The sequence below is a fragment of the Mobula hypostoma genome, chromosome 1, assembly GCF_963921235.1.
Source record: "Mobula hypostoma chromosome 1, sMobHyp1.1, whole genome shotgun sequence".
NCBI classification, from domain to species: Eukaryota; Metazoa; Chordata; class Chondrichthyes; order Myliobatiformes; family Myliobatidae; genus Mobula; species Mobula hypostoma.
This window is the reverse complement of record NC_086097.1, coordinates 20,391,905-20,418,564: the sequence shown is the minus strand read 5'-3', so window position 1 is coordinate 20,418,564 and position 26,660 is coordinate 20,391,905. Positions and strand designations below refer to the sequence as shown.

The 26,660-nt window shown below is 44.3% G+C and overlaps 1 protein-coding gene across 5 annotated transcripts in view; it reads right to left on the bottom strand.

Moving 5' to 3' along the window:
* LOC134344502 (exportin-1-like) overlaps positions 1–26,660 on the bottom strand; it is a 129,368-nt gene that overhangs the window by 51,046 nt on the left and 51,662 nt on the right. For 4 of the 5 annotated variants that reach the window (XM_063044407.1, XM_063044422.1, XM_063044441.1 and 1 more), the window contains 5 exons: positions 14,142–14,267; positions 12,083–12,184; positions 7,021–7,093; positions 6,880–6,935; positions 4,659–4,703 (listed from right to left, as the gene is read on the bottom strand). In XM_063044407.1, the coding sequence (XP_062900477.1) occupies positions 4,659–4,703; positions 6,880–6,935; positions 7,021–7,093; positions 12,083–12,184; positions 14,142–14,267 (402 nt within the window). Of the gene's footprint in view, positions 1–4,658; positions 4,704–6,879; positions 6,936–7,020; positions 7,094–12,082; positions 12,185–14,141; positions 14,268–16,399; positions 16,564–26,660 lie in introns of those variants that run through there. The other variant, XM_063044417.1, reaches the window with a different exon arrangement.

The following is a 26,660-nucleotide window of genomic DNA, read 5'->3' as shown; positions in this document are numbered from 1 at the left end:
GAAATGCTTAGACTGACAATCAGCTTGAATATAGACACCAACACAAGAGACTCTTCAGGTGCTGGAAATCCAGAGCAACGCACGCAAAATGCTGGAGGAACTCAGCACCTCACCCTGAAAAATCCACTGCTTATTCCTTTCCATAGGTGCTGCCTGACCTGCTGAGTTCCTCCAGCATTTTGTGTGTCAGCTTGACACAATATTAGAAGAAACAACTCTAACAGTTCATTATTATAACAGCTGATACACAAGTGCCGATACTAATCGGCAAAGATGCTGGAAGCATGGCTAACTACGACACTCAGCTCTTTCACTGCTCTCAGGAGTTTATGGGTTCCAGTTTGTCCAAGGACTGGGCTGGGAGGTCAGCACTGAAGGTGAGCTGACCTCTCAGCAGCTTCTTGTTCATGTGGGTGCAAAATAACCCTGACAGAACTCCAGGGAAACATAGTGTGCTCCAATTAACGTACCTCACCAATATTCCTACCCAAACAAAACCACGCTAGTGATTAATAATTCCTCTAATAGCATGTGAAAAATAATCTCTGCTTTCCCCGAAAGGTAATTTACTATGGACAAAGCAACACACACACACATACACACACACGGTCACCCATCATGACCGTAACCAATACAAGATCAGATGCATCAATATGCTCTCGGGATATACCTGGAAACTTTGGAGATGGATGGCAAGCCAAAGGCAGAGATCACAAAGTGTCCAGAAAAGGTTGGCAATAATATGAAAAGGTGCAAAAAAGTTTAAGTGCATAGAACTCCAAGAAGACCAGGCCAGAGTGTAATACAATCAAAACCTCAATATTCCATTGATGTGTGTAACAATTCCCAATTGGCAGGCCAAGATCGGAGGCATTCTCAAATGGGAAAGGCAGGGATGAGTGTGCACAAACTTGGCAGGCAACTAAGTGACAAGGCAACACAGTGGGGAAGCAGTGTCCTTGTCTCCAGCAATTGGGTTTGATCCCAATGTCCGGAGTTGTTAACGGGGAGCAAAAAAAATAATCTGCTGGAGGAACTCAGATCTGTGGAGGAAGAGGGGGATGAGGTTTCAGGCCAAAAGGCAAAGAAAATGCTGTGTAGCGAACTAAGGAGTTTTGAAAAGATTCACATTGTTTACTCAGAAGTATTTTGTCCAAGGGATCAAACACTTTGAATTCAGCACCTCAATGGTAGGATGAGATGCTCCACATGTACAAAATAATTAGAATGTGTATCTACACCTCCCAGGAACTCTTCCCATGAACTCTGTATTCTGCTTTCAAATTCAACCTTCCAAAAATGAGCCACTTCACATTTTTCTGGATTGAGTTCCATCTGCTGCCTCATCCCAGTTCTGCATCCTGTCAATGTCCCATTGCAACAAACTACCATCCACACTATCCACAACTCCACCGACTTTGGTGTCATCTGCAAACTTACTAACCCACCCTTCCACCTCCCCATCCAAGTCATTTATAAAAATCACAAAGAGCAGGGAACCAGATCAGAATACCACTTTCCACCATTTTCCAGGCACAATACTCTCCATTTACTACCTTCTATGGGAAAGCCAAAGCTGTATCCACACGGCCAAGTTTCCTAGGATTCCACACCTGACTTTCTGAAGGATCCTACCATGGGAAACCTTTATCAAGCATCTTATATATACACATATGCATCATGTCCACTACTCTACCTTCAGCAATAAACTGTCACATTCTCAAAAAAAAATTCATCAAGCTCATAAGGTATGACCCACCCCTCATAAAGTCGATTGGCATCTCCCTAGAGCAAGGGGTTTAGATGGGGTGGAGTTTGTTAGATGTGTTCAGGAAGGTTTCCTGACACAATATGTAGATAAGCCTACAAGAGGAGAGACTGTACTTGATTTGGTATTGGGAAATGAACCTGGTCAGGTGTCAGATCTCTCAGTGGGAGAGCATTTTGGAGATAGTGATCATAATTCTATCTCCTTTACAATAGCATTGGAGAGAGATAGGAACAGACAAGTTAGAAAAGTGTTTAATTGGAGTAAGGGGAATTATGAGGTTATCAGGCAGGAAATTGGAGGCTTAAATTGGAAACAGATGTTCTCAGGGAAAAGTACGGAAGGAATGTGGCAAATATTCAGGGGATATTTGTGTGGAGTTCTGCATAGGTATGTTCCAATGAGACAGGGAAGTTATGGTAGAGTACAGGAACCATGGTGTACAAAGGCTGTAATAAATTTAGTCAAGAAGAAAAGAAAAGCTTACAAAAGGATTAGAGAACCAGGTAATGTTAGAGATCTAGAAGATTCTAAGGCTACAGGAAGGAGCTTAAAAAGGAAATTAGGAGAGCCAGAAGGGGCCATGAGGAGGCCTTGGCAGACAGGATTAAGGAAAACCCCAAGGCATTCTACAAGTGAAGAGCAAGAGGATAAAATGTGAAAGAATAGGACCTATCAAGTGTGACAGTGGGAAAGTGTGTATGGAACCAGAGGAAATAGCAGAGGTACTTAATGAATACTTTACTTCAGTATTCATTATGGAAAAGGATCTTGGTGATTGTAGTGCTGACTTGCAGCAGACTGAAAAGTTTGAGCATGTAGATATTAAGAAAGAGGATGTGCTGGAGCTTTTGGTAAGCATCAAGTTGGATAAGTCGCCGGGACCGGATGAAACATACCCCAGGCTACCGTGGGAGGCAAGGGAGGAGATTGCTGAGCCTCTGGCGATGATCTTTGAATCATCAATGGGGACGGGAGAGGTTCCGGAGGATTGGAGGGTTGCGGATGTTGTTCCTTTATTCAAGAAAGGGAGTAGAGATAGTCAGGAAATTATAGACCAGTGAGTCTTACTTCAGTGGTTGGTAAGTTGATGGAGAAGATCCTGAGAGGCAGGATTTATGAACATTTGGAGAGGTATAATATGATCAGGAATAGTCAGCATGGCTTTGTCAAGGGCAGATCATCCCCTACCAGCCTGATTGAATTTTTTGAGGATGTGACTAAACACATTCATGAAGGAAGAGCAGTAAATGTAGTGTTTATGGATTTTAGCAAGGCATTTGATGAGGTACCCCATGCAAGGCTTATTGAGAAAGTAAGGAGGCATGGAATCCAAGGGGGCATTGCTTTGTGGATCAAGTACTGGCTTGCCCACAGAAGACAAAGAGTGGTTGTAGACGGGTCATATTCTGCATGGCGGTCCCCCACTGAAGCTGATACAAGTACAGGAAGTGTTTGAAATGCCTCTCAAGCTGAACACGCTTTTTGTCCAGGTCTTCATTTGTAACCATGCTTCACCAATAGCAAAGCTGGTCACACAAGCAAGACTCTAACAGTCAGAGTCAGCTAAGGTCTTATTGAACGGCAGGGGAGGACTGAGAGGCATTATCTATATGAATATGGCATTATTGATCCGAAACATTAAAATTTTCCTCACTCAGCCAGTCAGGAAGTACCTGTCACCAGTTTGTTTCAATTACACATCTGCATTATGCTGCTGACCGTGCAGTGTAATGCAAGGAAACTGATCTACACAGAACAGGCACAACGTTGGAGATCTCCCCACTGCCACGTTTCCATCCCGGACAATGCCATGATAAACAGATTAGGTGCTATACTCAGGTAATGTTATTTTGCATGTTAAAAAACAAACAGGCTTTTTCACTGGTCCTCTGAACGCTAGCGCAAGGAAGATCAATTACCCCAACATCACAACAACAGAAACTGAAAAAAGAGAAACCAGGCTTCCTGCCAAGACGGAAACAAAGTGAAAAGACAGAGCAAGAAACTCAAAGATAAACCCTCCTTGACCTCCCCTGTACTCAGTCCCAGATACGTCACTTAAGAGGATTGCATGGTAACAGTTAGCCCTGGTCGGTGGGTAACGCCCACCTCTGGAGCTTCTCAAACCATTCCCTGATCATAGAGCCCATTCAACTACTCCCACTGCAGAATGTTTGCCAAACAAGCAACCACTCAATTCACAGCAAATCTCTCCTAGTATTAAAAGAAATTGAATGGTTCCAGAGTACAATTAAAAAAAAACCCTTGCCCTCATTTGAGCTCATCATATTGCTCCTTACCATTTACCTGCACACTGTAGAGATGTTACACATTTTTCTGCATTGTTTTACTTTTTTATTCTGCATTGTCCAAGTTCAATGTGCCGTGTAATAATTTCATCTCATCATCATCATGTGCCATACTCTGCCAGAGCCTTGGCGACCACTTTCTTCCACTGCGATCTGTCAGCAATCAAACCTCTTGCATCTCTGGTGGTGAAGCTGGTCCACTTCTTGATGTTGCTGATCCAGGTTGTCCTCTGTCTGCCTCGAGAGTGGCTTCCTTCAAGCACAGTGCGTTCCAGTGTGTCATCAGTTCTTGAGATGTGTCCAAAATAGCGAAGTTTCCTTTAGATAACGGTTTCCAGCGGTTTCCAACAGTTTTGTGCCAATCTTCTCTAGGATGAAGCTGTTGGATCTCCTTTCAATGTATGATACCCTGAGGATCTGTCTGTATGTCCACATCTCAAATGCTGTCAACTTCTTCTCATCAGCTGCTTTCACGGTCCATGTTTCACAGCCATAATTTGATCGACATGAACAGTATGCAAGACAAGCTTTTCACTGTATCCCAGTACATGTGATAATAATTCAAAACTTTTACCAACCTGTACAAGAATCATATTCAGTTTTCCAAGATAAACTTTATCCTTCTGGAAGGGAAAGACAAAAGAGTTTTGTTAGATAATTACGTTATTTGGTTTCGAGGTTCATTTTCAAACTAAAAAGAGCAACCCAATATAAAATATATATATATATATATATAGTGATGTTTTTGCCAATGGGCTATAAAAGTGGCAAGCAATTTTCTCCAGATCTGCCATCAATGAATGGAAATGACAGACATGCATGGAATCAAGAACTGTGAAGCTCCCTCACCCAATGCCTGCACAATCTCTTCAGGTCGCTGAAGAGACCATGGAGCCATTAACCATCATCTGAGAGTCACTCAAGTCAGGAATGGTTCCAGGAGAGTGGAAAATCTCAAATCTTACTCCGCTCTTTAAGAACAAATCACACAAATGGCAAGAAAACAAAACAAGCCAAACACAGAATATAAAACACAAAATTGAAAGAGTCCAGGCATACTTAATTTAGCTCAGTGTTTGTTATCTGCAAGCCACCCCAAATTCAAAATTGCCCAAAACAGCAACAACAAAAAAGAGCAGCCAGAAACCACAAACATGAACCTCAGAGTCCAATCCATGACCACACCAATTAAACCTTGAAGACTCAGCACTTTGGTAGAAGGAATAAATGCATAGACTATTCCTAAACTGGAAGAAAATTCCAAAATCAGGAGGTGCAAAGGGACTTGGAAGTCTGTGTGCAGGATTCCCTAAAGATTAACTTGCAGGTTGAGACTGTGGTAAGGAAGGCAAATACAATGTTAGTATTCGCTTCGAGAGGACTAGAATATAAACACAGGGTTGCAGTGCTGAGGTTTTATAAGATGTTGGTCAAATCACATCTGGATTATTTTGAGCAGTTTTGGGCCTTTTATCTAAGGATGGACGTGCTGACAATAGAGAGGGTCCAGAGGAGGTTTCTTAGGAATGATCCCACATTAATGGAGGAGGTGCTGGACTTTAAGAAGGATAGCCCTGCCCTGTACCCACTGGAGTTTAGAAGGACGAGGAGCATCTCACTAAAACTTACTGATTATTTAAAGGCCTGCATAGTATGGACATGGAGAGGATGCTTTCAGTAGTGGCAGAATCTAGAACTAGAGAGCACAACCTCAAGAATAAAATAGCCTCCTGTCAGAACAAAGATGAGGAGGAATTTCTTCAGCCAGAGAATGGAGAATCTATAGAATTCAATGCTACAGGTAGCTGTAGAGGCCAAGACATTGGGTATATTGAAAGCAGAGGCTGATAGGTTCTTGATAAGGGTGTCAAAGGTTACAGGGAGAAGGCAGGAGAATCGGATCAAGAGAGAAAATAAATCAGCCATGATGGAATGGCGGAACAGCCTTGATGGCTGGATGGCTTAATTCTGCTCTTCTGACTTGTGGTTACCCAGTGTTTATTAGTTTTCTGTAAAGGTGAACCTAACTGGGTCACCCTTCACTGACAGCACCCAGCCCTCATACACCAGCACAGTCATTAAGCTACTCATCTGCATAGAGATGCATTGAATGAAGTTCCTTTCTCACAACGGTAACTAAATCAACTTGCAACTGTAGCAGTGACTATGAAACCAGCAAACTTCTATTTTAAAAATCTATTTATGTATTTAGCGATACAGTGCGGGTTAGGCCCCTCGAGTGCGCCACCCCAGCAGCCTGATTTAACCCTAACCTAATCACGGGACAATTTACAATGCCCAACTAACCTACCCAGTACATCTTTGAACTGGGGGAGGAAAGCAAAGCACCCGGACGAAACTCACACATTCCAGAGAGGATGTACAGAGACACCTTACAGAGGATGCCAGAAATAACCTCCGAACTCCGTCACCCAGAGATGCTGCGCAAACCGCTAAGCTACCATGACACGGAAGTATGTGATTCATTGAAGTTCTTCAGAGAAGGAAACTCAGCATTCTCAGTCAAGTGGGCCTCACTCCACTCGAGGCCTACAGCAACATAGACCGCTCTTCACTACTCTGTGAAATGACCCAGGAGAGAACTCGAAGGGGATTGCGGGGTGGGAAACATGTCAATCAACATCCCATGAATTTAAGAAAATAATCCATAGGGTTAAATCTGAATTGGGGAAAACAAAGTTTGAAAAGAAAGAGAGACTTAAAGAAAAGCCAAGAGCTGAAATATCCAGGATAAACTAAAGAAAGCATAACAGCTGAAGTGCACAACTTTTAATTTACCTCCAAAGTCTCAGACGATGTTTTAATAATTAAACCCACAACATATTTTTTTATTCCTGCAAGAAAGAAAAATGGAAAATATTAATAACGATCTTTCCTCCCCACCCCACTCACCAAGAGAAAGAGAACAGCATGACTCACCTTCACATTGATTTCTGGGAAGTATTTTCCAACGTGTTTTAATCACATTTTCCAGTATTTGCAAGGCATAGTACTGAGAAACAAACATTACAAATGCTGGTTAGTAACAGACTGGTAAACACCAACTACTATTCTATATCCACTACACTAAACACAACACTATATTCTCTGATTTAAATCAGAAGACACAAAAGCTGAAATGGGCCATTCAGCCCATTGATTCTGCTATGCCATTCCATCAGGGCTGATTTATTATCCCTTTTAATCCCATTCCTCGTAACCTTCGAAGCCCCAACTAATCAAGAACCTATCAACCTCCACCTTAAATATAGTCAACGATGACCTTCACATTCGTCTGTGGCAATAAGTTCCACAGGTTCACCACTCTCTGGCTAAAGAAATTCATCATCTGTTCTAAATGGGCGTCTTTCTATTCTGAAGCTGCGCCCCCGGTCTTAGAATCCCCTGCTCGAAGAAACAACCTCTCCACATCCACTCTACCTAGGCTTTTCAATATTCCATAGGTTTTAATGAAATCCCCATCACTCTTCCAAACTCCAGCAAGTACAGGCTCAGAATCATCAAGCGCACCTCACAGCTAACCCTTTCATTCTCAGAATCATTCTCATAAACCTCTTCCAGACCCTCTCCAAACCTTTTCTTAGTTCAGGGATCCAAAACTGCTCATATCCAAAATTACCACTTACCACAAGTCACTGACAGAGCCTTCTTGCCCATCCTGCAGTACTTTGGGAGTCTACCCCAGGCAAAACAACTGGTCCCCATGCTGACTGGCAGCTGAGGACGGTCACTAGCTGCACTAAACCAAACAGCGTCCAACACTTGCACAGCCTCAGTGACATCTGGAGAGCTGCGGGCAACCACAGGTTTATAGACAGTGACAAAAAAAAAAAAAGAGAATGCCACAAACCACCTCACAGTCACACAGCTTCATCAGAACCATACACAGGACCTCACCCAGACACAACTCAAAGACCTTACCAATGTGGGATTTGGTTGAATGTGCAACTTCCTGGGGTGAGGATGCGGGTGAAGACAACGGTGGCAGTGGAAAGGAAGGGACTTGATGGTCCAAGACCATCTCCATTCTCTAATTGGGTCATCAGGGGCCAACACGGTCAAGGAGGACAACTGCATGGAGGGATGGACCAAATAACACCTTATGGTCTATCAACTGGGTGAAAACAATGTTAGTTTCCGTTTGCACCATGGGGACCCCAGACAAAACAACGGCTCAACGACAAAACACAAGCTCTGAGGGCCTGGTAACATCGAGTTTAGCATAACACTACTATAGCGCCAGTGACTCGGGTTCAATTCCACCAGCGTCTGTGAGGAGTGCGTACATTTTCCCCGTGATCGAGCAGGTTTTCTCCTACATACCAATGATGTATGGGTCAGCTGGTTAATTGGGCGGTTTGGGCTCGTTGGGCCAGAAGGACCTGCTAACCTGCCATATCTCTAAACAAATCAAAACACATTAGTTCTCCACCTCAAGACAAAAGTTGGGCAAAGCCATTCCACCAGTAGGTGTCGATGCACAACTTGAGAAGGGCTGTTCACAGAATTCTCTGTTTCAAAGTTAAAATCTCCGGTCACTTAATGTTGTGGTTCTAAAGAACACATTGTGAAAACCAAGCTTTAAGTTATGAAGATGGACTAAATGCCACTTATCCCAACCTCTTTCCTCAATCCTCCCTTCTCCCTTGGATAAGTAAACACAAATCCCTGTTCCTCATTCACACAGGCTATGCTTCCAAAGAATTCCACCACCGCAAAGGACTTTAGGGCCTCCTGAATCCGCGAAAGATACAACACAATTTTTTCCAGATATAGCAAATTGCCTGAACTCCCTCTTCCCAAAGGCTGGGTGAGAGTGCCATCTGGGTGGGAGTGTTAAATAAGGGTTATGGAACCAAGCGTGGAAGAAGGTACGTCTTATCTTTCATCTAGGCACTTTTGCAACCTTCTGGAATGAAAACCAATCTCTCTGATGTCAGGTGAACCGATTTCTCAACGTTTCCCATTCCAAGATCAAATTCAAAGTACATTTATTGTTTAAGTACTGTCTATGTCACCATATACCCATCTTGAGGTTAGTTTTCTTGCAGGCATTTAGAAACATCTAAAGAAATACAATAGAAGTTATGAAAAACTATAAATAATAGTTGTAGAGTTAGTTCAGCGTTGAGGCGAGTTAGGATAGCCACAGTGGTTCAGGAGCCTGATGATTGTTGAATAATAAATATAGTGGGCATTACAGAGAGAGTGCAGAGGAGAGTTACAAGGATGTTGCTTGGATTGGAGGGCGTACCTTATGAGAATAGGTTGAGTGAACTTGGCCTTTTTTCCTTGGAGCGACGGAGGATGAGGTGTATAAGATTATGAGGGGCATCAATCATGTGGATAGCCAGAGATTTTTTCCCTGGCCTGAAATGGCTAACACGAGAGGGCACAGTTTTCAGGGGCTTGGAAACAGGTACTGAGGGGATGTCAGGGGTAATATTTTCCCACACAGAGAATGGTGGGTGCATAGAATGCACTGTCCCCGGCAGTGGTGGAAGTGGATAAAATCTTAAAACAGCCTCTTAGATAGGTACGTGGAGCTTAGAAAAATAGAGGGCTATGTGCTAGGGAAATTCTAGGCAGTTTCTAGAGTAGGTTACATGGTCGGCACATTGTGGGTCGAAGGGCTTGTAATGTGCTGTAAGTTTCTATGTTCTAATAACTTCCTGAACCTGGTGGTGTGGGATCCAAGGCTCCTGTTCTCACAGTCATGCTTGTATCTTATTTTCCTGGTGACGATCAATGCTCCTGCTCCTTAGCACCTGACCTGTCTTTCATCTGCACCTCCCCTCCGCCCTCAGTTGTGCTTTGTAAAACATAAATCTCCACTCTTTCCCCAGTTCAGGGAAAGGGTTTCTGATCCAACTGTTGACAGCTTTCTCTTTCCCCAGAAGCTGCTGACTGGGTGAATTCTTCCAGCAATTTCTATTTTAGCATTTAAAAAAAAGAGATACAGATCTGTGGCATATCCTTTAATGTTTGAAGTGTTGGCAGCCTACCTCTGGGTTCCTAGAAGAAAACCTGTTTCTCTTTTCAAGATTTCCATCTACATGAGCCTGAAAGAAAAACTAATGCCAAGAACTGCATTGGGTCTTTCAACAAAAGCTCCTAACTTGTTATTTAGTTAGCGATACAGTGCGGAGGAGGTCCTCCGGCGTCCCTGACAAACCTGATTAACCCTAACCTAACCACAGGACAATTTACAATGACCCATTAACCTAGAAATACATCTTTGTATTGTGGGAGGGAACTGGAGAAGACACACACACACACACACACACACACACACACACACCAGCAGGACGTACAGACACTCCTTACAGAACAGCACCGGAACTGAACTCTGAATCTCCCCGAGCTGAAAGTGTCACACTACCGCAGCGCCCAACGTTAGTTCGTCGCCAATAGTGCAAAGGTGTGATCAGCAAGAAATGTGGCATCGGATGGCTGCATCCAAGGATAGTACTAGACTCGAAGGAATTGGAGAACCAGCAGGTGGTCGGCTAAAATTTAGTGCTGAGAATTGCAAAGTGCTACAATTAGGGTAGGAAGAATAAGAGGCAATATACATTAGAAGAAAACTTTAAAAGGGGAATGAAAAGAGAAGTCAGAGTATTTGTGCATTGTTCATTGAGAAGCAGCAGGGCAGACTGAGATAGTGATTATAAAGACTTATAGGGCTCTGGACTTTACAATTGGAGAACAGAAGGAAGGACGTTTGCAATTTGAGAGCAGTTTTGGGACCCTATTTCTAAGAATGGATGTGCTGGCATTGGAGAGGGTCCAGAGGAGATTCATGAGGATGATCCTGGAAATGAAAGGGTTAACATTTGAGGAGTATCTGATGGCTCTGGGCTTGTACTCGCTGGAGTTTAGAAGAAAGAGAAGGGATCTCATTGAAACATATCAAGTACTGAAAGGCCCTGGACAGACTGGACGTGGAGAAGATGTTTCCAATAGTGGGAGTGTCTCGGACCAGAGGCTACATCCTCAGAATAGGATGTCCCTTTTATAACAGAGATGAGGAGGAATTTCTTTAGCCAGAGGGTGTTGGATCCATGGAATTCATTGAGACATATGGCTGGGGAAGATGTATATCATTTGGTATATTTAAAGCAGAGGTAGATTGTCACTTCATTGGTAAGGGCATCAAAGGTTATGGGGAGAAGGCAGAAAAATGGGGTTACAAGGGAAAATAAATCAGCCACAATCAAATGGCAGGGCAGAGTCAATTGGCCTAATTTTGTTCCTATGTCTTGTGGTCTTTTGGAAATAATGTGAACACTCACACTGACTTTGGTCAACACAGCTGGAGCTTTGTGTCCCATTCTGGGCAGTGCATTTTAAGAAACATGCAAAGACTTCCAAGTGGGTGTAGAAGAAATTCAGTGATAGGGCAACAGAGAATGATTCCAGGGACAAAGGACACTAGTCATGTGGACGGACTGAAGAATCTGAGACAGTTGCGAGAATGGAGAAGGTCAAGGAGACATCTGGCAGTGTATTTAAAACCACAATGGGGTCAGAGTTGATCTATTGGCAGAAAAGGTCAAAGAGCAGAGGTGACAAGAAAGACCTGTTTTTCCAGAGTGAGTGGGCAAGGTCTGGGATACATCATTAAACAAAGGCCTGAAGGCAGAGTCAGCTGTAGTATTCAACAGGGAAGTTAGCTAGATATCCAAGTGGAAAGAAAGACAAGGATTCTGGGGGAAAAGAGCTGGAGTGGAACTTGCTGGATTGCGCTGACATACAGCTAGTTCAGATTTGACAAGCTGTCTCTTCTCCTTCCATGCCCTGACAATTCTTTGATTCTGGTTCAGTGGCCAATTAGCAGCTCCCCTTGAGTTCCTCAGAAGGCACAGGCAATGAGGAATGGTTCATCTATTGCCTTTTAAAAAACAAGTAGGATTTTTTTTTTTAATCCCTTTTATCTTGTTTAATAACATATAGTTTTAATTTGTGACACTTAACTCACCTTTGTGTTCATATTCTGGGAAAACTCTAGAATGGTGTCCACCCTGGTCCAAGCGTCTGGATGCTCCTTCAAATGAGTTAATATTTCCTGTGCCATTCGTTGCTAAGAAGAAAAATCAAAAGCAGTAGATTTTGGTTCCTTGTTCATTCACCAACCATCTGTCCATCGTTTCCACAGTAGCCCAATCCCCACTTCCAGAGCAGGTCACAATTGCTCAAGCATGGATTCAAATAATTTTAAAGTGAGATGAAGGTTCTTCCCCTACCTCCCTCTTGGACAGTCAAGGTCCAGAACCCTACCATCCACTGGAAGAAAGTTTTACCCCATACACCTCCAGCCCCATTCTTCCACCAATTACGACAATTCTATTCCTCTGTTTTGTTGTTTCTGCCAAGTAAAATAGGTCCTCCCCATTTATTTTTTGTCAGACACACAACTTTAGGAAACTCAACTGAGTCTCCCCCACATCTCCTCTGCTCTTAAAACCACATCATTTGTTCTTTATGTGCTGTGTCATATGACAAAAGCGATCATTGTTTTCCCATGACTGCGACTGTTCTGGGCAATTTTTCCTACAGAAGTGGTTTGCCACTGACTTCTTCTGGGCAGAAGACAGGTCCCCCCAGCCATTATTAATACTCTTCAGAGATTGTTTGCCTGGTGTCGGTGGTTGCATAACCAGGACTTGGGATCTGCACCAGCTGCTCACACGACCATCCACCACCTACTCCCATGGCTTCACGTGACCCTGATGGAAGGCTGAGCATGTGCTACACCTTGTCCAGGAGTGACCTGCAGGTTAGCGGAGGGAAGCAGCACCTTACACCTGCTTTGGTAGGGGCTTATCTCCACCCCGCCACCCAAAAACCACACCAGTCTTTTCAATATTTCCTCAGAATGACAATTTCCCAGTCCTGGTAACATACCCACACATCAGACTTCTGAACCAATGACTTTCACATCCCCTCCCCACTGGAGCTGCCATGTTTCTGAATGCATACCAATACCTCTCTCAGTTTTTGCACTTCTTCACGTTTCTTCTTCACTCGTTGCTTTGTGCTCATTGCTGTATTTACAGTTTCACTTATTACTGCAGCAAGAGGGATCATCGACTCAGGCCTAAGAGGCCAGCGTCGGGCATTTTCACGCCTTACAAGGCACGGAACAAAGACTGTGTGGCGCGCCACTCCTCACACAGACAGAGCAATGTGTGGTTAAGTGCCTTGCTCAAGGACACACTGTTTATTCTGTGAGCTTCATGCAAGCAAAGGATTTCACATGACATGTAGGTGATAATTCTCCAAGAGGACCACAACCTTGTTGTGAGGTTCAGCAGCCTGGTGCCTCAGTAACCCACACAGCCATTTTGGCTGGAGTCAAGGTTGTGTGTTCTAGCTCTTGGTAGGCTCACCCACGCCAAACTGGTCAAAGGGAGGAAGCCAGACTAACATTGGTCTACAGATCAACACACACAAAATGCGGGAGGAACTCAGCAGGCCAGGCAGCATTTACAGAAAAGAGAACAGTTGACGTTTCAAGCCGAGACCCTGCATCAGGAGCAGACAGAAAAGAAACATCGACTGTTTACTCTTTTCCATAGATGCTGCCTGACTTGCTGAGTTCCTCCAGCACTTTCTGTGTGTTGCTTGGATTTCCAGCATCTGCAGACTTTCTCTTGTCTGTGGTCCACGGATCCTCCAGGTTTGGGGGTTCAGCTCAGGGTCAACAACCTTGACCGGTCCAATGAAGAATCCTATATCCGTGTACGACCATTTTCCGGAGTCTTCACCCATGACTTGCATGACTGACAGTAGCAAAAACCAAGAGGAAGCAACTGGCACGATGAAGAAAGCCCTGAACACTGCCAAACTTCACTGCTGCCCTAAAAGCCAGCAGTGCAACTATATCTGACAATAAGCTAACCAGAACTTGAATCCCAATATCCTCTTCACACTCACCACTGCAGTCACACCTTTCATTGCAGCATGTTAACAAGTGCAAACCCACGCACAAGACCCACTGACAAGGGGAAGAGAGGTCACCCAATGGTTAATCTCACCTGAGGGCCTTCCCCATGATATAGACAATTTACCACGTTATCCAACAGATTGATGTCGAGCTTCTGGTTAAAATCCAGAAGCTGACGTGCGGGGTGGTCGGTGGTCATAATTGTTGGCATGGGGTCCTGCAAGACAAGGAGATGCAGAAAGGTTAAATATGAAGTACGATTTCCCCAGGAATTGTCTCTACCTCCAACAAGAGCAGCAATTAATGATCACATTCTTAAAGTTAAAACAATTAGCTTTATTTGACACATTGAAACACGTGAAAAATGCATCGCTTGAGTCAAATCAAATCAGCGTGGGTCATGCTGGGCAGCCCACAAGTGTCACTGTGCTTCCAGCACCAACACAGCATGCCCACAACTCACCAGCTCTAACTGTATATCTTTGGAAACCGGAGTGCCCGGAGGAAATCCACGCCTTCACGGGGAGAATGTACAAACTCCTTACAGACAACAGCAGAAATCAAACCCGATCTTACACAGCTGGTGCTGTAAATCACTGCGCAAACCGCCATGCCACTGTGTCACCAAATTCAGCTCCAATTCACCAACTCTAACTCTGAAGTTACACACACACACACACACACACACACACACACAAAGCTGAAGGAACTCGGGAAGGGTCAGGCAGCATCGATGGACAGTTGCTGTTTTGGGTCAAGATCCTTGATCAGGGCCTAGAAGTGTAAAGGATATAGAAACTCTTATGGACAGATTGTGAAGGGTGCTTTTACGTTCTCCCAGTGACTGCAAGGGTTTTCTTCCGGGTGTCCCGGCTTCCTCCCACAGTCCAAAGACGTACCAGTTGCTAGGTCAATTGGTCATTGAGAAATTGTCTCGTGATTAGGCTAGGATTAAATCAGAGGATTGCTGGGTGGGATGGCTCGAAGGGCCGGTAGGACTGATTGCATGCTGTATCTCAATAAAAAATAAACTGCAACCCTTGGGAGTAAGCTGGGGACTGAACAATGGGGATGGGGGGGGGGGCGAGAACATTGCTGCAACCACCCTCTATATTAAATTCACATGGAATAGAAGGGGTGCCACTTTCCATTTGGTTGTGCCACATTAATGATTACTAAGGCTTCCTTATGACATGGAAGAATGCCATTTGGTCATCGAGTCAATGCAAGTTGTCACAACAAACCCATCGTTCACATTTCCCCCCAAATAAAGGTTTTGTCTCACTTTCTCAAACATACCAACCCAATCAACTCTGCACCACTCTTTAGTGGAGATAATTAACATTACCAAGCAGCAAATCTTTGGGTTATGGGAGGAACATAAAACATCGAACAGTAGAGGCCCTTTCAACCATGATGTTTGCTGACTTTTTAACCTTCTTCATTTAACCCTTATAGTTCTCCATTTTCTTTCATTCATCTGCCTATCTAAATGTCGTAATGAATCTGCCTCTACCGTCCGTGCTCCCCCCTCCACTCCATGCACCTGCCACCTAGTGTAAAAAAAAACCTACCTCTAATATTCCACCTGCACTTTCCTCCGATCAACCTAAGCTCATCCCCTCATGTATTACCCATTTCCGCTCTGGGAAAAAGTTGCTGGCTGTCCACTTTATCTGTGCTTCCCATCATCTTATACATTTCTATCAAATCACTTCTCATCCTCCTTCGCGCAAAAGAGAAAAGCCTTTGCTTACTCAACCTATCCTAAGATGTGTTCTCCAATCCAGGCAGCACTCGTAAATCTCCTATGCATCCTTGCACATCCTTCCTGTAATGAGGCGACCAGAACTGAGCACGATACTCCAAGAGCGGTCTGACCAGAGTCTTATGGAGTTGTGACATTACGTCACAGCACGTGAACTCAAACGCCCGGACTAATAAAAACCAACACACCATTGAATGAAGGTGGAACACCCAGGGGAAACCCACATTGGCAATTGGGAGATCAGGTTTACGCCAGAAGCCAGAATCGAACCTGGGTCAGTGGAGTTGTGAGACAGTAACATGCCACTATCATCCACAGCCCCAAATGAACTATGCACACCAAGTTTCTAGCTTGGGGGAGTAGGGTTCACAGGGAGCCACACCAAAGCCAGATTGTCCAATAGCTTCTGCTAGGAAGCTCAAAACTGTGTCTATCTGATGAAGCAAGGGATACATCACGCCGGGTAACACCAGCGCACAGCAAGATCTCACAAGCAGCAATGATATAATGTCAACAATGCTTGCACTAATTATTTAGAACGCTGAAGAAATCTTCCCCTCTCCTCCAATTATAGCAATTACCTGGCAAGGCAGAGACAATTCTGAGATCATACACCAGCGCACAGTGCTCGACCATCCAATCTGAGAACACAGAACAAACACGGCAACACAGTACAGGCTTTTTGGCCCATAGCGTTGGATGAACCTTGTAACCTACTGTAAAGATCAATCTAACCCTTCCCTCCTGCAGAGTCCTTCACTTTCCTTTCATCTACGTGCCTAAGAGTGTGTTTATATATCTGGAGTGGGACTTGAACACATGACCTTCTGACTCAGAGAAGGACACCCTATGAGAAAAGAGATGAAGAGGAATCACTTTAGACAGGGGGTGGTGGATCTGTGGAATTTATTGCCACCGACGGCTGTGGAAGAAAAGTCACTGGGTATGTTCAAAGCGGAGGTTGATAAGTACTTAATTAGTAAAAGTATCAAAGGTTATGGGGAGCCGGCAGGAGAACGAGGTTCTGAGGGAAAACAAATTAGCCATGATCAAATAGCAGAGGAGACTCAACGGACCGAATGGCCTAATTCTATCCCTAAGTCTCATCATCTGTATCAGCTTTCATCAAGGCATTCTGTATCTAACATCTCTGAGAAATAGAACAGAAAAGGCCATACCGACTAGGCAGATGATGCAGCATTCTTAGAAAAGTTAGTCATTTGGCATGGAAACTGGCTCTTTGGTTCACAGAATCTGCACCAACTATCAGCTTCCCATTTACAATTAAACCCTGCAGTAATATCCACGTCTGTACTTTAACCTATATACTCTTTTTCTATAAATCCTCATGCATTACAATTGTTGAATACTGTTTTTATGCATGTCACACCAACACAGCACAGCAAATTCCCAACTGATGTAAATGTATATGGTGAATAAAGTTGATCCTTGATAATCCAGGTTAATCCTTTTTTTTAAATCTCTCCCTACCTTCCCATCAGCTCCCTACAGATTGTACCCGTCACCTTCACACTAGGGGACAACCCACAGCAGCCCATTGTCCTCACAACCAGCACGTGCAATCTCCACACAGACAGCAGCCAAAATAGGACTGAAACCAAATCTCATTCTACTGTTGCTTCTCGACCTGCCGAGGGTTTCCAGGACCTGCAGTTATTTTTCAACTCATCTTCAAGTTCAAGGTTATTGTCATCTGACTGTATATATTTACAACCAAACAAAACAATGTACATACATACAACTAAACAAAACATCTGATTGTACATGTATACAACCAAACTAAACAATGTCCCTCCAAACCACAGCCCAAACATAATACATATATTACACACAGCACATAAACAAAATATTATCACAAATAGGATAGTAATGTAAAATTCAGAAGTACATGAAGTGTGCAGGACAAGTAAACAGCTCGCTGTCTTAGCTTTGAGACCACAGTGGTGGCAGGATATTCATTAGTCTCACAGCCCTCTATCTTAGCAGTCCTCGGAGGAAGTCCAGCTAACAGGACTGGGGAAATCAAGTACTAAGGGATAAAGGTTTAGGGAGAGATTTATTAGGAATCTGAGGGGCAACTTTCTGTTGTTATTTCTCAGAGTTGTTGGCACTGAATCGGCTTGCAACAGTCAGAATGCTTATAAAGTGCACTATGTCGTTTTGAGGGGTTGGAATGACTTTCTCCCCCACGTGGAGGGGCAGCCGTACGTGAAATTGCTGCCGGAGGAACTAGATAAAGCAGATACATCCGCATTTAACAGACGCACGGATTGGAAAGGTTTAGAGCAGGGGTTCCCAGTCTGGGATTCACGGACCCTTTGGTTAACGGCAGGGGTTCGTGGCATAAAAAAGGTTGGGAACCCCTGGTTTAAAGGGATATGGGCCAAGCATGGGCAAAATGGATTAGCTTAGATGGGAACGTTGGATAGCATGGACCAATTGGACCGAAGTGCCTGCTTCCTTGCACTATCCTTGATCTATGTCTCTATAACAAATGGGCTGATACTGGGGGTGGATGCGAGTGGCCTATTGACCTCAAAGCCAGCCAACGTACTCCTGCCACTACTGAATGAGCCAGTTTCCCTCAGTGGCCTAAGAAATAAACAGAGGGGACATGCCTGCTGTCTTCTCTGCAGAGCAGTCAATCTAATGCTGTTTCTAACTCTCCTACGTGACAGAGGAACTGGGAACATACAAAACAGGTGTCACCGAAAGCTCCTATTTGTGCTTGATATCAGACTAAGCTGCCAGGTATTTCCAAATGCAAAGCAGAGAACTTTACCGGACTTTCCTCACCTAGCGTGGGGTTTCCATGTTGGCATGGATACAACAGATACTCCCACAGCACACAAACAGCCCTGCTGCCCATAAAATTCCAGTGACCATTGTGCACCCGCATAGAGTAACAGAGCTTGGAAAGAGGATCTTCAAACCGACCGACTCCTCCACACTGGCCAGGGTGCCCATGTAAGCAGGTCCCGTTACCCTATTTGCCCCCACATGGCCCACAATTCATGAACTGTGAATGTCAAATAGTTCCCCGACACTGAAAACGTTGAACCCATTCTCCCCACATTACATTCACACTTTACAAGAAGCATCGTTTTTGTTGGTTCTGACAATACTGTGTAGATCTGCTCAATGAGGTTGGGGTGGGCTTTATCCATGATGAATTAGACTGTATCCACTACCTTCTGCACAACTTTTCCGTTCTAGGGCATTGGTGTTTCCGTACCAGGCCGTGATGCAGCCAGTTAATGTACTCTCCATCTCACATCTGCAGAAGTCGCAGGAAGGCAGCATCCATCAACAGGGTCCCCCCACCACCCAGAACTTGCTCCCTTCTCATGGTTGCCATCAGGAAGGTGGTACAGGAGCCTCAGGAGTCACCCACCTCCAGCTTCAGGAACAGTTATTACTTCTCAACTATCAGGCTCCTGAACCAAAGGCTCCTGAACCTCATTTGCCCCATCACTGAAATGTCCCCACAACCAATCAACTCATTTTCAAGGACTCTACATCTCATGTTCTCGATACTTATTTATTTATTACCATTTCTTCTTCTTTTTGTATTTGCAGTTTGTCGTTTTTTGCACTCTGGTTTTACGCCCCAGTTGGGTGCTTGTTCATTGATCCTGTTATAGTTACTATTCTATAGATCTGTTGAGTATGCCCACAAGAAAATGAATCTCAGGGTGGTACATGGTAACATATATGTACTCTGATAATAAATTTGCTTTAAACTTTAAAAATGCCATACCATTTACATCAATTCCATTTGTTTGCCCATATTCCCATCAACTTTCCCCAAAAATTCTGCCACTCATGGGTCAATTTAGTGGCCCACCTGTCTTTGGGATGCATGAAGAAACGAACAGATCGAGAGGAAGAGATTGTGTACAGCACTGGGGAGGGGGAGTAGTCAGGAATGAACTCCAGATGATGCATGCAAGGATGGAAACCCACCAGCCAACACCACTCAGACTCCTGTAAATATACCTGGGTTAACACAGGTAATGAAAATTGTACAATTGTACAGCTCTGAGGGTCACTGAATCTCCAGCTCACCAAACTACCCCCTTTATCCCAACCTCCTGCCTCTCCAATCTACATTATTTTTTTAAATAAGTATCCACGTCCCTTTTACAAGCCAAAATGGATTTAACATTCTAGCCATTTCTGACAGAAGCTTGATTCCATGCCTCAACAAACCACTGCATCAGAGTTTCTTCACTAACACTAGCACTCTATTCATCATGCAAAGTTCAAAGCAATATTATTATCAAAGTACATACATAAATGTCACTATATACAACCCTGAGATTCATTTTCTTGCGGGCATACTCAATAAACCCAATAATCATAACAGAATCGATGAAAGACTGCACCCAACAGGGCATAGTCATTGTGCAAAACCGGTGTGCAAGAGACAGCAAACTAGGCAAATGCAGAAAGAAAAAAAAATAATAAATATATAAACAAACAATAAATATCAAGAACATGAGAGGAAGAGGTTCATCAGTTGTGGGAACAGTTCAGTGATGTGGCAAGTGAAGTTATCCCTTCTGGATCAAGAGCCTGATGGTTGAGGGATAATAATTGTCTGGTGTGGGGGGAGGGGGGGGAAGAGTGGGTGTTGAAGTCAAATCTGAATAAAATGCAGGAGACCAGCTTTTTATAGTTACCACAGTTCATTGCGCACCCTCCTGCAGGTTTGAGACCCAATAGTCAAAGGGAAGGCACGTAAATACTGCCACCATCCGACAAGGGGACCTTCTCCCTCAGGTTACAGCCGTATATTTATACATAGTAAGCCCCATACATTACTGTTGCAGGATGTATTTTGAACTGATATGCCCAATCAAGTCTATTTGTCCAAAACTTAGTTACAGATAAGAGAGTCTGCTAGATCAAGGCTTAATTACAGACAGATGTGCTGTCCATTCCTCATCAGCGATTCCCTTTGCGAGGCTTCAATTTAATTACAGATGGATGTTCATTCCTGCCCTTATTGATGAGCTCTCCTCCCCTTAGTCAAACGAGAATACAATGTTAGCAATCTCTCAATGTCTCTCTGTAAGCTGGTAAGGCAGAGTTTACTTTAGTTCAAAAATTCCTATCCAGTCCCAATTATTCTTTTAGCCAGAGGTTACATAGGTTCAAAATAATTTTTATATCCCCAATTCCTCAGGGGGCTACTGCACAGGACCATAAGAAGCTACAGGAAGTTGTAAAATTAGTCAGCTCCATCTTGGGTACCAGCCTCCATAGCATCTAAGACATCTTCAAGGAGCGGTGCCTCAGAAAGGCGATGTCCATCACACCCTGGATATGTCCTCTTGTCATTGTTACCATCAGGAAAGAGGTACAGAAGCCTGAAGACACACACTCAACAATTCGGGAACAGCTTTTTCCCCTCTGCCATGTGATTTTTAAATGGACAATGAACCCATGAACATTACCTGACTCTTTTTTTTTAAGAATATATATTATTTGTTTTTTTATATACTATTTTTAATCTATTCAATATACATATATACTTCAATTGATTTACTTTTTTTTATATATATATTGCATTGTACTGCTGCTGCTAAGTTAACAAATGTCACGACACATGCTGGTGATATTAAACCTGATTCTGGTTATTGTTCCTGAACCTGGTGTTGTGAGCCCCGAGGCTCCTGTACCTCCTTTCTGATGACAGCAGTGAGAGGACAGTATGACCTGGGTGGTGCTGATCTCTGATGACAGATGCTGCTTTCCTGCGCTGTTTCATCTAGCTGTGCTCAGCGGTGGGGAGGATTTTATCTGTGACTGACTGGGCTGTAGGATTTCTCATTCAAGGGAATGGGTGTGTTCATACCAAGCTGCGGTGCAGCCAGTCAATATACTCTCCACCACAAATCCACAAAAGTTTGTCGAAGTTTAGATGTCATGCCAAATCTTCACAAGCCTCTAAGGAAGTAGAGGTGCTGCCGTGCTTTCGTGCAATTGCACTTACGCGCTGGGCCCAGGACAGATTCACAGAAATGATAACACTAAGTTAAAGTTGCTGACTCTTTCCACCGCTGATCCCTTGATGAGGACCGGCTCATGGACCTCGGATTCATCCTCCTGAGGTCAACAATCAGCTCCTTGGTCTTGGTCTTGACGACATTGAGCAAGAGGTTTCTGTTGTAACAGCACTCAGCCAAATTTTCAATCTCCTTCAGTATATGTTCATTCCGCCCACGACAGTGGCATCATCAGGAAACTTAAATGTGGCACTGGAGCTGTGCTTAGCCTCACAGTCATAAGTGTAGAGCAGGGGGTTACCCACACAGTCTCATGGTGCACCTGTGCTGTTGGAGATTGTGGAGGAAATGTTGTTGCCAAGATGAACTGACTGGGGAAATAAGAGGATCGTATTGCACAAGGAGATATTGAGGCAAAGGACTTGAAGCTTATTGATTAATTTTGAGGTGATGTTAGTATTGACTGCTGAACTATAGACGATAATGAGCATCAATGTAAACGTAGCTTTGCTAGATCAAATAACGACAGCACAAAAAGATCATTATCTATCTTTCCACCCATTTATTTCTTCAAGCTCAGCCGGTGAGTGAACTTGGACCCAACATCAGGGAAAGAACCTTTCTCATCTCCCCGGCGGTTCTACAAATTCACTGCCCAATGTCAGAATTGTCAGAAGGTATAAAGCCACCGATACAAAAGAACAATCAGTTTGATAACTATTTCGGTCAAGTCAATGGACTATTGATACAGACAACAATCAGTTTGATAACTATTCAAGCCAAGTCAATGGACTATTGGTATAAAAGTACAATCAACTTGTTAAAGACACTCCAGCCACCTTAATTAAAGAAAAGAATGTCCTACCTGGTTTCCTGGAGCCACAACTTAATTACAAAGACAAGAACATCCGACAAATTTATGCTTTAATTAAGGAAGGAATGTTCTGTCTAATTTCCATCAGGTTCTGCTTTTTGTCAAAATCAAAAGGTGTGAAAAGCTCAGAGACATCTGATGTGGATCTGGGCAAACTTTAATCATCTTGCTCCAAAGAAGGCAGCTGTGAGACATTATTCAAACACACTGCAGTCACAGACATTGTCAGTACTGAATCCATTGTTCACAGGGATCTTGAGAATCCCCCTTCCCCTTAAACTTTATCACCGTGACGTATGCATCTTTCCAGGTTTGATTGAAAAGCCAAAGAAATGGCATCTGTTGTGGACCTGTTGTGCCGGTAGGCAAATTGGAGTGGACCCAAGTCACTTCTCAGGCAGGAGTTGATGTGTTTCATCACCAACCTCTCAAAGCACTTCGTCACTGTGGATGTAAGTGCTTCTGGATGATTGTCAGTGAGGCAGGTTACCATATTTTTCTTAGGCACTAGTATAACTGAAGCTTGCTTGAAGCAGCAAGGTACCTCAGACTGTCGAAGCGAGAGGTTAAAGTTCTCAGTGGACAGAGTTAAGATGGTGACAAGTGGTTGCCTCTTTGAGCTCATCTGCGAAAAATAGCCTTAATTCTTCTCCTTAATGTCCCTGTTTCCCTTTTCAAGGTAGTTGGGGGTTCGATCGAGGTCCTGATCTGCAAGTGGCACTCAAACTGCACTTTTTAAAAAAAAACAGCAGAGGAGTTCCTGTTCCTGGAGCTCGTGGGCTGACCATTTTCCAACATTCTCCAGGTTCCTCCGGGGTGCGGCCCCGTGGATGACCGATTTCAGGCTGGGTATCGCCGACTGAGGCATCGCGAGAGACGGAACACAATTTTGCCGCAGAGGATGTACGGAAAAGGGAGGCGGTTTCAAAGTCAAAGTAAATTTCTTATCAAAGTGTGCATATTTAATCACATACATTATTTTCATGCAGGCATTTACAGGAGAATACAGAAATATACTAGCATTTACAAAAAAAAACTATCCATCAAAAGACTGACAAACAAAACCTGCAAATAAATAATCATGAGACCTTGAGCTGGAGGGTTCTTGAAAGTAAGTCCATAGTTTATGGAATCAGTTCAGTGTTGAGGTGAGTGAAGTTATCAACACTGGTTCAGGAGCCTGATGGTTGAGGGGTAATAACTGTTCCTGAACCTGGTGGTGTGGTACCTAAAGCTCCTTCTTCCTGACGGTAGCAGTGAGAAGACAGCATGGCCTGGATGGTGGGGTCTTTGATGATGGATGCTGCTTTCTTGTGGCAGAGCTCCATGTAAATGTGCTCAATGGTGGGGAGGGCTTTGTCAGCGATGAATTGGGCTGTATCTATCATTCTTGGTAGACTTTTCCAAAACTAGGCATCGACGTTTCCATACCAGGTCATGGTGCAACCAGTTAGGATACTTTCCATCAAATCAAATCAAGTTTACTTATCATTCAACTATACATGGATACAGCTGAACAAAATAGTGTTCCTCCAGGGCCAAGGTGCAGAACATACACAGAACATTCAAAATAACAAGAAAAAAAAGTTATGCAAAAAAAACACATATCTAGTCCAAGACCCTGAGTGATATGTTCCCACAAATTGATGGTACAGTTCCTGGCAATGTATGGTCATTCCACCATCGAACACTGGAGGGCAGTACCCACGGGAGAGGGCAGCCCCCAACTGAGCACGGATGCCATGCTGCACCTCCTTTGGTGTCTCCTCACCTCAACTGCAGCCCCAGGCAAACACGTGGCTTGAGGTCTAGTCCTCACTACAACAGAAAAATGTCCAAGACAATCACCCATGGTTATACTGCAGGCTGCCGTCGCACACCGACTCTGATGCCTTCGAGTAGCCGGCACCAACACGGTCCGCACCCACGTCAGCTCTTCCAACCTGCCGGCCAGCTCCTCCTCTGACACACCAGCTGGTTACTCTGACCAACGGGCAGCTCACTGATACGGCAGACCTACTATACCCGAAGTCCAGTATTGTCTTGTGATCACAAAAAACACATTTAACAAAGGAATAAAAACCTTCGAGTGGCCCCCGAGAGGGTACTGCATCCAAATGTGCAGCCACTTTAACAGAGGAAGAAAAAAAAACCATGCTTATTCCTAATTTTAATCCGAAACTGAACAGAAAACAACTTAGCAAATTGGGTCGCATCCATGGGGGAGGAAAAGAAAGTCATTGTTTCAGGTCAGGGTTTTTTCATCAGAACTGGGAAGAGTGTGAGAAAACCAGTTTTAAAGGTGTAGAGAGAGAGCACCTCATTATTGCTGGCCATCCCAAGCAATTAGATCCGCTGCTTCTTTTAAGACTTCGCTGAAAGCCCGTAGTTATGACTAACATTTAAGCCTCTTGTGTTCACTTCATTTACTTCCCTGCAGAGTTCACTCCCTTGTGGTCTTCGATACCTTGTTCCAGGATGGCGCAGGGAAGTGGCTAGCCTCCGTGCAGCTCCAAAAGGAATTCTAGCCGGCACAGTTGCGCAAGGGTTAGCGTTAATGCTCTGCAGCTCCAGCAATCGAGATCCAATTCCGGCCACTAGTCCATAAGAAGTTTGTGTATTCTCCCGGGCCAGCTTCCTCCCACGTTCGAAAGATGTGCAAGTCAGGATACATAAATTGCAAGTATGCCACGTTGGCACCAGGAGCCTGGCGACACTTACGGGCTCCACCCCGGCACATCTTCAGTCTGTGTTGGTCATTGATGCAAAATGACATATTTCGCCGTATGTTTCGATGTGCATGTGACAATTAAAACTAATCTAAATGCAGGAGATTCTGCAAATGGCTGGAAATCCAGAGTAACACACACACAAAATCGCAATGCTAATCTTCATCTTACTTTACTGTGAAGAACGCACGCCACTACATTCCAGCTGTTCCCTGGGATGGAGCGTCACTGTTAGACTGGCTTTGCTTCCCCTGGGGCAGAAAAGCTCCTGAGAGCAGCGTGCAAAAATATGAGGAAGTATTTTCCACCCAGAGGGTGTTTGGAGTTTACAAAACGCTGTCCAACAGGGTGGCAGAAATAGAGGGGCGGTGGCATGCCCGGGGGCTGAAGGTCTGTCTGTGTGTGAGGGACTTACTTTGTTGTTGCCGGTGTTGTTCTGTGTCACACCGTCGGTATGCTGAGGCCTACGTTGGTCCGGGTTGACCAAGGATAGTCTGTCCCAGCTGTTTACAAGCTAGGGAGGTACGATATGGAGAGCTAGCTGTTGCCCATGTAGCAAACTCCCCCCCCCCCCCACCTTGCTGCTGATCAACCCAAAGGAACAACAGAGACCAATACAGTTTGGTACCAGCAGCATCGCAGGAGCTGCCTGTCAGCTTTGAACTCAATGTAGGACTGCCTCAGGGACTCCAGCTCTGGAGTTTTCCCTCAGGGTTTATTCCGGAAGCCTTCCCCATGAGTGGGTGCAGCTGCAAAGCAGTGCCAAGTTTGAGATCAGAGTTTTCCTTCCTCCAGATGAGATGCCAACCACAGCTGACATGCCCCATCTGCCTGAAGCAACTGGTTTTAAGGTGCCAGTAACCCACCCTTGCCCCTTCCCGTCAGTAGAAACTGCTCCGCCTGGCTAACTAACTAAGCCACACGCGAAGGCCAGGAGCCGGACTTGGTTGTCAGAGGCTATTTGAGACGTACAGGATTGGGAGCATTTAATGGGTAGAGGGAGCTTGTCCCCAATAGCTACCCCGGTTATGACAACCTTAAGACATGCTATGTTGGTGCCAGAATGAGTGGCGATATTTGCAGTCTGACCCCAGCACGTCTCTAGGTTGCGCTAGGGCAGCCTGCAACTGTCACCATACATTACAGCACTAAGTGATATATTCCACTGTAAGTTTCAACATACTTGTGACAAATAAATCTGAAT